Source organism: Mytilus galloprovincialis, chromosome 1 (genome assembly GCF_965363235.1).
Source record: "Mytilus galloprovincialis chromosome 1, xbMytGall1.hap1.1, whole genome shotgun sequence".
Classification (NCBI taxonomy): Eukaryota; Metazoa; Mollusca; class Bivalvia; order Mytilida; family Mytilidae; genus Mytilus; species Mytilus galloprovincialis.
Window position 1 is genome coordinate 100,823,348 of NC_134838.1, and position 12,353 is coordinate 100,835,700.

Here is a 12,353-nt window from a genome sequence, read left to right on the forward strand (position 1 = left end):
CTGATTTATTACGTGTACCTCTTTTAATTTTGATTAAATTAATATTTATCTGTGAAATTTGAGCTGTCTTATACATTTTTCATTTTGATATTGTTTTTGAAAAAACATGTGTGTTGATGTCTTACATGTTATAAATCTTCCTCATAAACTATTATCAGTCTTCCGAAATAGTATTCATATATTATTGTTAAAATTGAAATATTCATACTTGTTTTTGTGCTTTATTACAAATGTCTTTTATCTGAATTTGCAAATTACTTGTCTAAAACAAAAACAAAATCAATGTCCATAATTTAAAAAAAGTTGTCTCATGCCGATAAAATATCTATATATTTTCCCCGGGCGCTTTTTCTGTTCCCCGGACGCTATATTTTCTTCTCCGGGCGCTTTTTCTTTTCCCCGGGCGCTTTTTCTTCACCCGGGCACTCCCGGGCGCATTTTAGTAGGACCCATTACACATATGTAAAAGCCATTCATATAGAATTATGAGTGACGAATATTTACACATTAGAAACAAATTTCACATCGCTTAAAACATGAAAATATATATATATATACAACCTGTATTAAAACAACAACAACAAAAAGAAAACAAGCACAAAACTATCTACATGTATATAAAAATCTACGTCTCCTCTCTAAAATGTCTCTGCAGGTTTTGGCACACAAACGTATATTGTTTACACCACCTAGAATCACAGATAGCTTATCTTGACTAGAAAAATTATCAAAACCATTAATATTTAAAGTATTAAAACAACTGTCCCTAATATCATCATACAGTGGGCAAAATAAAAGTACATGTTCTTCGTTTTCAATGGAGTTCTAGCCATCGTAGATTCTCGTATCTCCCGGTCTCGACGAGGATTGGTGCTACTCCAGACCTAAACTTGGCGTAAGCACTTCACTTTAAGGTATGACTCAGTCTCAAAAGTGTTTTTAACCTGTCTGTAGATTAGTAGCTTGTTTTGTCCGTTTCCTCTAACCGCGCCAATTCTGTTTAAATCTTCATGCCATTTGGAAATATGTTCATTTAAAACAGAATGACAAATAGTGTCTTTTATTTCGCATAATTGTAGGTTTTTATCATAAATATTATAACGCTCTAAAATTCCACACGTTTTAAATTTGTCTCTTATTCTAAAATTCCAGTTTTTGGAGTTTAAAAGGCTTGGTTGTCAGCCCATATAAAGACCCTTTTATTCAACCGTCCACAATCAAAATTTCGAAGTCTATTCCACTGATTTAGCACAGATTTCCACTGTTTTACTATAACCGAAGTCCAACCAATATCCCATGTACGGCTGTATTGGGCGTATATCGTCCTACACACATAAAGAAACGCGCTGCTCGATTTTGTACGGCAGCAATACACGGGAAATGTTTTGTACCCCAGATTGAAACACCATAGTTAATAACACTCCACACCATTGTATCATATAGTTTTGTGTGACAGTTATACGGGAGTTCACCAAACGTTTAAAACTTTGCTATTACTAATCCAAGTGCTCTACTCGCAGATTTCGCAACATTACTGGCCATGCGGTTGTAATCTAAATGTTCCGTAAAAACTAATCCTAGATACGTATATGTTTCTACTGTTGAAATTGAAAGTTCACCACATTTAAAACAAAACTCAGTTCTTTCAATGGATAACGGCCTGAAATGTATGACTTTAGACTTTTCAGCGTTTACAATCATATGATTATTAGCACACCAAGAAGAAAGAATGTGTAAGAGTAGCTGAAGGTCCTCAGAGGAACTAGCTAGAAGAACCATATCATCTGAGTATAACAGAATTCCAATTGTTTCTCAATCTATATTGATACCAACATCAAGAGTTTTGACTAAGTTTACGAAATCGTTAATATAGAAATTGAACATCAAGGGAGATAATAAACATCCTTGTTTTAATACGCAATTTACTGAAAACCAGTCTGTAGAAAATCCATTTACACGCACACAGCTTCTAACATCACTGTATAAAGATCGTAGAGCGTTTAACATAGTCCCGTTTATACCAAGGTCTTTTAAATATATGATACTGACCATTAAATTGTAAAGGACCCAAGCTAAAAAAATCCTCAATAATTTTTATACAGATGAAAATCACGCAAATAAGGTTTATTTTGCTTCTGAATAGTTCTTACAAAAGTCATATTACATAAAGGAAAGAATATTGTTTCGTACCCATAAGACGAGAGAACAAAAGAGAACAAAAATAATGACGATTGTATTCGACCATCTTTGAAAGAGAAATTCTATACTAAAGATATTGTAAATTCAAATTTATTTATATATTTTTTCAGCTGGTGAAATATCTTTGAGTCGTTCAATAAACACGGAATTGTCAGCTGGATATGAGTTATATATAAATGCATCAGACGGCAGGAACAATGCTGCATCTAGAACATTGTCAGTAAGAATTACAGGTAACTCACGAAGAATTTTATCTTTGTTTTTGCTTTCTGTATATTTTTTGCCAGTAAGGAAACAAAAATTAAGGCAATTCGTAGGATTCGCAAAGATAGTTTTGAATCACAATCAATTACCGCCAGAAACCGTTCATCATTTCCTGTCATTTTTTTCTTTATTCTTTTAATTCATTTTTGAAAATGCAGGTTTCTTTTTATGGATGTAGTCAGGTGAAATTTTAAACAAATCTGGAATTTAAAATTGGTGCTTTAAATCAGAAGAGCAATACTAGTAGTTAAGGAGTAATATAAGTTAAAAAAAAAATATGTTATGAAACTCAGTTCCGAGATATTTGATTTTTCGCAAAATAAAGAAATATAATTTACTAAAATGTGTGCAAATATGGTAAAACTTACGGACATGGTGAGTAAATTGAGGAAACAAAAGACAAAGTAACAAAAATTCCGTCATTAAGTAAACAGATTCTGAAAAATATATCTTGTAATCAAACGATAAACATTGCACTTTTGTCAACAGGGGTGTTATTTCTATATCTTTCAGTTTTTTATCTTAAGAAACCAAAATCTGTCAATAACTTTTACAATGTTAACATAACATTTCGGGATGTGCTTGAATGATTATGAATATGTAAGAATCCTGGACAGGTTTTGTGCTTGATCAGTATAACATGAAATGCATAACTCTCATTGAAGTTTTTTTGCAATTAATCTGTAATTTATCGATACGAACGATTGGTCATTGGTGATTCAATATCAAATCGTTTTCCGTAAACCCTAAAACAGAAATAAAGGAAACAATATTGTTTTACAAAATGTCACAGCATTTTTGTTTAGGAAACATCAACTCTGAATGAAATTAGTGTAATTTAAAAGATGTTTGCATACAAACACTGTTCAGTCTTCAGATTCCTCATTTATTTCCACATTACATCCCTACATAATTTTAAGAAAATTACAAATTTCTTTCGCTTTGGTTACAACACCACGATATAGACTTTCAGTTTTAAACTAGATACATAAATTCGAATCCTTATTAAGAACTTTATACATTCTAGTCGTCAAATTGTTTGTCTAAACATTTTCATTAAATTCTTAAACTATAATTCTTTATACAGCAACTTATGATCTTCACACATAGGTTGAATCACTGGTACAATCAGGTTTAAAAGTTCTAAGATATTATATCAGATTCTAAATACTTACAATATTGCGTTAATATCAAAACTTTCTACGCGATCAACTACATCGTCTCATAAACAGAGCTTTCTCTACTTATCAATTTCATAATTAAAGATCACTTTAAAAAGTCACACTGATTCCATAAAATACACTGATAATGATATTAACAAAATGCATGTAACTCAATTTTTTTCGGGATATGTTTTCGCAGTTTTTGATTTGTAAAATTGTTTAGTGTGTCATATTCCTTATTTTGAGGATTTCGTATGCCTGTTGATTCATGCGTAGCAAGAAATTATTACTCTGTCGTTGCACCAGGTCACGCTCCCATATGGAGCGTTATTCAAATCCCTCCGTTTATGCATTTTACCTTGATTTTTATCTTTTTTAAGGAATTTCAAACAGCGGTTAACTACTTAAAAATGTTCTTGATGACGATGAATCCAGTAGAGAGCTTTGGATGCACACAGTTTACAAAGTGTTATTCCCATTAAGAGTTGAATTCCGGAAATCTGAGGAGTAAACTATGATTTCACATACGTACAGTTAAATCTATAGTTGTATTTTTTCAGATATCAATAAACCACCTTCTTTCTTAAATCCGTCACAGACAGTTACTGTATTAGAGGGCATCATCATCGGATCATCTATTCTACAACCAATATTAACAGACGATGATGTATCTGATACTCATACGTTTTATGCATCGTATTCTCCACCAGAAGGTGTCATCTACTTTAGGGTAAACTCCACAAGTAAGATTTATGTATTGTGCTTGGTAAAAAAAATAAAGATACTATTAATACAGACATTTTTAATTTTTTTTAATTAATTAACAAAAACTACCAAAGATCTGCCCAAATCACAAATTTTAATCAAATCTAGTATTTCAGTTGAAGCTTTGCGGGCACCAATGCTTTAACAAATGAGGTGGTCTAATTAGATCATAAACGTGGTTTTGACTTTGATTCTGCGACTTAAAGAGTTTGTATTGTCGATTTGTAATCTTCGTCATCGTGTTTAATTCATTGTTGCTTTTGATGTGCTATCAAATAAAAATCAAAGCTTTTTTATGCATGTTTAAATACACTTCAACTATGTTGAGAAATGTGAACATAATTTACTAACGCAATCATATTTGTACAAACGATAAAATTAAAAAGATAAAACATGGTAATAGGTTGGCTATTTATTTGTAGACATTTTCCTAAAGTACTTTCTATTTTTATTTTAGCTGGATTGATAACATCGACGGTTGTAATTGATTACGAGACTATTCCCTACAAAACCTTTCTGTTAACAATTACTGGGTCAGATTCTCTGATGGTGGACACCACTAATATAACACTTAATATACAGAATATGAACGAACCTCCAAAGTTTACAAAAACAAAATATGCATTCACAGCTATAGAAAATAGTGTAAGTGAAAAGTATTTTCATTCATTAATTATTTCTTAATTAGATGTAGAAAGATTTTGTTTGAGTGCCAATAAGACAACTCTCCATCCAAGTAAACCATTATATGTCAAGGTACGGCCTTTAACACGGAGCTTTGGCTCACACCGAACAACAAGCTATAAAGCTCCCCAAAAATTACTAGTGTAAAAACAGAAGGAAAATACAAAGTTGGTATTCAAAAATTAGAAGACCAACCAAAACCAAAATAACAAACAACGATATGTCTGTGCTGACATCAATTATTATTGATATGGTCATATATATAAATTAACTGTTTACAAAACTTTTGAATTTTCTTTCTCATGAATGGATTACCTTAGCTGTTTTTGCCAATATCTTTGGAATTTTGGTCCTCAATGCACTGCAACTTCGTACTTTATTTGACCTTTTTACCTTTTTTCGATTCGAGCGACTCTAATGAGTCTTTTTGTAGACAAAACGCGCGTATGGCGTAAATACAAAATTTAATCCTGGTATAATAATGAGTTAATTCACACATGTGTTTATCAAAATGGTTATTTACAATCTGCCAATATGAAATTAAAAAAACCTATGTTTAGGTCTTTTATATCATTTGATTTCAAATCTTTGGTTTTCGTGTTCTCGGTGACGGCAAATCCAGAATAGCTATTTAAACACATCAAATCAATACTGTTATTTTCATTATTCTTGTAAGTTGCAATTATCTTTTTCTATTTGATATTTGATATTTATTTAAAGGCTGGTACTATTCTACAAGATCCATATTACCAGTTTTCAGACGAAGACGGTGATACCGTTAAATTCTCCTTAAATTGCGGAACAGATACTGGATTGCTAGACATAGATTCAAGTACTGGACTCATGTCATATGCCATTGATTATGACTTAGACGTAGCTGGTACATCTTCACTTATAATCTGCGAGATTTATATTACTGACAATGAGTACACTGATACTGCTTATCTCAACATAACGGTACTTGATGCCAACGACAATTCTCCATCGTTTCTGAGTGATGAATACACCTTTGTTGTTGTAAATAGCCAGTCCATTGGATCCACAATAGGCAAAGTTGATGCCAATGATAATGATGTCGGAACTAACGGTGAGATAGTACACAATTGAACTTTTTCATTTTATCTTTATTTTTTTTTTATTTTTCGGTGCGATTGTATTTAAGAATCGGTGTGGTTCTTCACAAAGTAAGATTTTTCAAGACCTGCAGGAAGAAATAAGAAACCGTGATTCCCCTTTTTGTCAAACTAGAGGCTCTAAAGAGCCTGTGTCGCTCACCTTGGTCTATGTGAATATTAAACAATGGACACAAATGGATTCATGACAAAATTGTGTTTTGGTGATGGTGATGTGTTTGTAGATCTTACTTTACTAAACATTGTTGCTGCTTACAATTATCTCTATCTATAACAGTACTTTCTGTGGAAAATGTTATTGAAAATCTTCAAATTTTAAGAAAATTGTTAAAAATTGACTATGAAGGGCAATAACTCATTAGGGGGTCAATTGATTATTTTGGTCATACTGACTTATTTTTAGTTCTTACTTTGCTGTACATTATTGCTGTTAACAGTTTATCTCTATCTATAATAATATTCAAGATAATAACAAAAAAACAGCAAAATTTCCTTAAAATTACCAATTCAGGGGCAGTAACCTAACAACCGATTATCCGATTCATCTGAAAATTCCAGGGCAGATAGATCGTGACCTGATCAACAATTTTACTTCCTGTCAGATTTGCTCTTAATGCTTTGGTTTTTGAGTTATAAGCCAAAAACTGCATTTTACCCCATGTTCTATTTCTAGCCATGGCGGCCATCTTGGTTTGTTGGTCGAGTTACCGGACACATTTTTTTAACTAGATACCCCAATGATGATTATGGCTAAGTTTGGTTAAATTTGGCCCAGTAGTTTCAGAGAAGATTTTTCTAAAAGATTACTAAGATTTACGAAAAATGGTTAAAAATTGACTATAAAGGGCAATAACTCCTAAAGTGGTCAACTGACCATTTTGGTCATGTTGACTTATTTGTACATCTTACTTTGCTGAACATTATTGCTGTTTAAAGTGTATCTCTATCTATAATAATATTCAAGATAATAACCAAAAACAGCAAAATTTCCTTAAAATTACAATTTCAGGGGCAGCAACCCAACAACGGAATGTCCGATTCATCTGAAAATGTCAGGGCAGATAGATCTTGACCGGATGAACAATATTACCCATGTCAGATTTGCTCTAAATGCTTTGGTTTTTGAGTTATAAGCCAAAAACTGCATTTTACCCCTATGTTCTATTTTTAGCCATGGCGGCCATCTTGGTTGGTTGGCCGGGTCACCGGACACATTTTTTAAACTAGATACCCCAATGATGATTATGGCCAAGTTTGGTTAAATTTGGCCCAGTAGTTTCAGAAGAGAATATTTTTGTAAAAGTTAACGACGCCGGACGACGACAGACGACGGACGACGGACGCCGGACGCCAAGTGATGAGAAAAGCTCACTTGGCCCTTCGGACCAGGTGAGCTAAAAAGCACTTTAAGATTTGTCAGTGTGTTTGAGTTTTGGGGTTAAGTAGATTTGTATATTTTTAATGAATCGACTACTGATTGATACTGTAGGTTAAATAAATTCAATTCATCATAATATTTCTGAAAACCATTTAACTGTAGAAAGAATGCTGGTAAAACTATATAGGGTGAAAAAAAATAGAACATACACAATTTAACAAAATTTGGTTTATCTCACAGATTTAAATAAAATTAACTCAAATATGAAGTTTTATAAATATTTCATGAAGATTGAGAAAATCCTGGGCCGTAACTATGATGACTCAACATAAATTCACAGTTTACAGTATAAATAGTTTACTTAAAGCCCTGAATGCAAAATAAATTCATAATATTAATTCCTATTTGTAAGTTTAATTGTTTAGAAGAGGCTATATTTTCTCTTCGCAGTCGTTGAAACTTACAGCTCCTTCCTGAATATTATCAATTGGTGTTTAGTCCTGTCGATAACACATTAGTAAGCCGTAACACCTAAATGTGATTATTTGCACTGCAGCATGAATTATTACAAGTTAGAAATACAAATATTTCTCAATAAAACTTCCAATTCTGTGTTCTATCCTAAATTTGTACTACATATTCCATATTGCTAGACACGGCAGAATAATTGAGGAAATTTGAGGCCCCAGGGGCAAAAAAAAACAGAGAATAAAGCCTACACCCTGGTTCATAAAACAAATAATTTAACTTGTAAATGCTATGATTTTATTATTTTAAAGGATTTTTGTATAGAAAACTACAACTTTGCTTGGAAGTTATGCAGATGTTCGCAGTCATTCCTATAAAACTTTTAGTGAATTCATACATCAAACTGGTATCTGCATACATACAACTATTGCAAATATTGCTTTTTTTACCACTTCTAGTTCATATGGTAGCTTACTTATGTTATATATATGGTTAGGGATACTACTGTTGTGACAAGATTTCTAAACTGACCATTTGAGGCAGAAATTGTGAATTTTCGTTATGAAATAATCATACAGTAAGATGAAGACTGGAGACAAAGGCAGGATTAAATACTTGATATAATCTTGAATGTTAACTATTTTGATCTGAGTGTCACTGATGAATCTTATGTAGACGAAACGCGCGTCTGGCGTATTAAATTATAATCCTGGTACCTTTGATAACTAATTAGAATGATTGACTGCTAAACATTACATTTAAAGTATTCTGAAATGCTTTCAATTTGTTATTAGAATAGTTTTAAACAGGTTCTGGAAAAAACTAAAATAGAGGTGGGGGGTATAAAATGTACTGTAAAGAAAACTTATAGTATATACATTGATTTCTTCAAGGCTATTATTCTGGTAAATAAGTATTAATGTGAGAAAAAGTGTTTAAGAGAGTTTTCTATTTGAATAAATGTTTGTATAAGTTGCACTTTGTAAATACAGCTATTTCTCAAACCACGCCTCTTTTGGGAAGTCTTTTGGGAAGATATATGATATTCATAGAAAATTAATTTTGTTTATGTACTGGTTCCTCCAAGTTATGATCCCTATGTTTCATCTCATAGAGACATAACTTGGGAATGTTACTATTAAATATACATATGCATATTGTTAATATTGAAATTTGTGGTAATCTTTCAGTCAAGGTAGGGCTAGTTAAGAAATATATTGTTAGTTTAAACTCTTTGAAGTAAAAGTTCCTATGGGAAATTGCTTTGTCAATATTAACAGAAATGCAACCTTTAGAATAATGTTTATTCATTGTGAGACAGCCTTGCAAACAATAAATTTTAATACAAAGGATTCAACTAGTGTATATGATTCATACAGTTATAAGAGTATTGAGCCTTATGTGTACTTATCTGAATAAGTATTAAAAAAAAGAAGATGTGGTATGATTGCCATTGAGACAGCTCTCAACAATAGACAAAAATGGCACAGAAATTAACAACTATAGGTCACCTTATGGCCTTCAACAATGAGCAAAGCCCATACCGCATAGTCAGCTATAAAAGGGCCCGAACTGACAATGTAAAACAATTTAAGAAAACTAACGGCCTAATTTATGTACAAATAAATGAACGAAAAACAATTATGTAACACATAAACAAACGACAACTACTGAATTATAGGCTCCTGACTTGGGACAGGCACATACATACAGAAAGAGGCGGGGTTAAACATGTTACCGGGTTCCAAACCCTCCCCTTACCTGGGACAGTGGTGTAACAGTACAACATAAAGCGAACTATAAAAATCAGTTGAAAAAGGCTTAACTCATCAGATGGATAAAAATACAAATACATGTGGACGTGGTCGGATACTTGTAAATCCCAACAACAAAAAGACACTAAGTACAGATCTGGGAGTACTCGCAGTTACTGACAGCTAGTTCAAAGCCACTAACAACTAAGAAAACAAATCGTGCATCTAAGACTAAACCTCTAGTTCGTTAGAGTATATGCTATGCTTAGCTGAACAGTTCATTCATTTACCTATATATATTCATCCTGTTTTTCTTACCTGAACCAAATGGTTATATTTTGTCAAACCCTATCAAGAACGTTTCTACAAAACATTTAAGAATACAACGTCATGTAAGGGCAGTGCTTCTTTTTTATTTTATATCTTCAAGAGAAGTATTCCATTGGTTTTAAATTTTAGATATGTGTTTCCAATACTTTACACTCAGAGTTTTCAATTTTATTCTAATAATTTATTGTAGGAAACGTCCTTTATCATCTTGCACAGGAAGATCTGAACAACGGGTTGTTTAGCGTATCGTCTGATGGTTCCATCATAATTCAACAATCTCTTGAACGTTTTGTTCCGGGTACAAGTCTCAACCTTACTGTTTATGCTGTGGATAGCGGGGGTCAACAAGATACTGCCTTGGTCAATGTCATTTTACCTGTTGTAGAATCAAACGGAAATGTTTATGTAGATGTGATATACTATAAGTCCTTCTTTTCATATGCTCCGAACATGGCATGGTTTGTTCCATTGATGGTAATCCTTTTTGGAACCGTTATCATTGTGTTCCATACTGTATTTAAAGGATATTGTAGATGCAAAAAATAGAAAGGTAAATCTATTATATTTATCGCCCTTATATGACTTTAGGGAGATGTGGTGTATATGTCAATGCGACTGCTACCTAACAACAACAAAGCTAAAGACATAGAACTGTTAATTTTTAACATATAATATATGGTCTTCAACAGCAGAAAAGTGTCATTATCATTTACAAAATTTGAAGTTAACACAACTCTTAATTGTGTGAAGAAAGTTTTTGAAAATCTGTAATCAACAACCCCGTCTCTAAGGGTATAACCCAAAGATATAATTACAGACCACGACTTATAAGGTGTCCTGACTTGGAACATGAACTTTACATGAGATAAAGTTAAACTAACTGTTTCAGAAGTTAAACATTCTTGGCTTTTAAATGTTTGGCTTTGATTGTTCAACTTACTTCAGGAAAACGCTTGGACGCACGGGAGCGTTATTTTTTTTATTTGACTTTCAAATAATTTAAATTGTATTTATTGCAGTAGTGTAAAGCAGGAACGATTGACGATTGAAATAGAGACAGAGGAACGGAGTTTTTCAATAACCCATATTATCAATATATCATGAAAAAACCAAATGCATTAATATGCAAACTGTCAATAGCAGTTCAGTGACTCTTGCTGTAAAATCTAAAGAAAATGAGTTTTGTTGCTTGTGTTTTCATTCTTCTATATTTGGATGATTTTTATTAAAACGATTGACGCCGGACACCTGAAAAGTGAGGATATTTACCATTCACAATATTTCGCTACACTTTAAAAAAAAAAGTCAATCAATCTGAAAAAAACCGCTTTACATGACTCACTTTGTATGAGAAAAAACTTTTTTAAGCAATACCGAATACTTCAACCTTTGTTTCGGTGATTCGGTACAGGACATTTTAATAACAAAATAAAAGGGGTGGGTTGAACCTGGTTTGACGGCTAGCCAAACCTCCCGCTTTTATGGCATTGTTAAATATAACACTAACATGATAACATTACATGCCAGTACTGCAGTACAAATAAATACAAGAACATTACAGACAGAGAAATACACAAATAAACATTACAATAGGACATTTCGACATGCTAATTGTTATAAAAAGTACCATGCCTACAATTAAAACATTTCACTAAAGAGACATTTATTGTCGAAATGCGCATTTGGTGAAGTTAAAATGGTAACGTAAATTTTATATATTATATAAATAAATCTCATCAAAGATACCAGGCTTATCAATTCGTTTGCAGGGCCATAGTAGCGGCTCTCCCCATATATTAGCTTTCGTTCTATCTAAGTGCATGTTTCTATAAAGTTTTGCGTGTTTTTATTTAATTTTTCCCTTCTCGTGTACGATTTTTTGTTTATTCTTTAAATTGTCTTCTTCTCACATTACAAATTATAGTTGCGTTGGTATTTAAATTGAATATGAAAAATTCCAATGTTGAAATGAAGAAAAGCTAAATGAAAATTGAAGTGGTAATTTTAAGTGTGTCATTATGATTCTGTTTTACGTTATGAAGGAAGAAGATTATATTGATATAGGCAATTGGTTCAAATCTCACAAATCGATGAAGAAGAAAAAAGTAACAAACAAATTAAACCTAATAGAATGCATAATTTCTAAAAGGAGCAAGTACAAATGAGTACCATGTCATGCAATAAAATTCAGAAAGGAAACAGGGAATGTGTCAAA

General features: G+C 32.3%; 1 protein-coding gene across 1 annotated transcript in view; it reads left to right on the forward strand.

The window, feature by feature from the left end:
• The window catches only part of LOC143047291 (cadherin EGF LAG seven-pass G-type receptor 2-like), a 35,531-nt gene extending 23,595 nt beyond the window's left edge, over positions 1-11,936 (forward strand). Inside the window, exons 13-18 of the mRNA XM_076220333.1 lie at positions 2,310-2,432; positions 4,187-4,369; positions 4,849-5,036; positions 5,796-6,162; positions 10,329-10,688; positions 11,158-11,936. Of these exons, the coding sequence (XP_076076448.1) occupies positions 2,310-2,432; positions 4,187-4,369; positions 4,849-5,036; positions 5,796-6,162; positions 10,329-10,684 (1,217 nt within the window). The 3' untranslated portion in view covers positions 10,685-10,688; positions 11,158-11,936. The remainder of the gene's footprint in view (positions 1-2,309; positions 2,433-4,186; positions 4,370-4,848; positions 5,037-5,795; positions 6,163-10,328; positions 10,689-11,157) is intronic.
• The last annotated feature ends 417 nt before the right edge of the window (positions 11,937-12,353 follow it).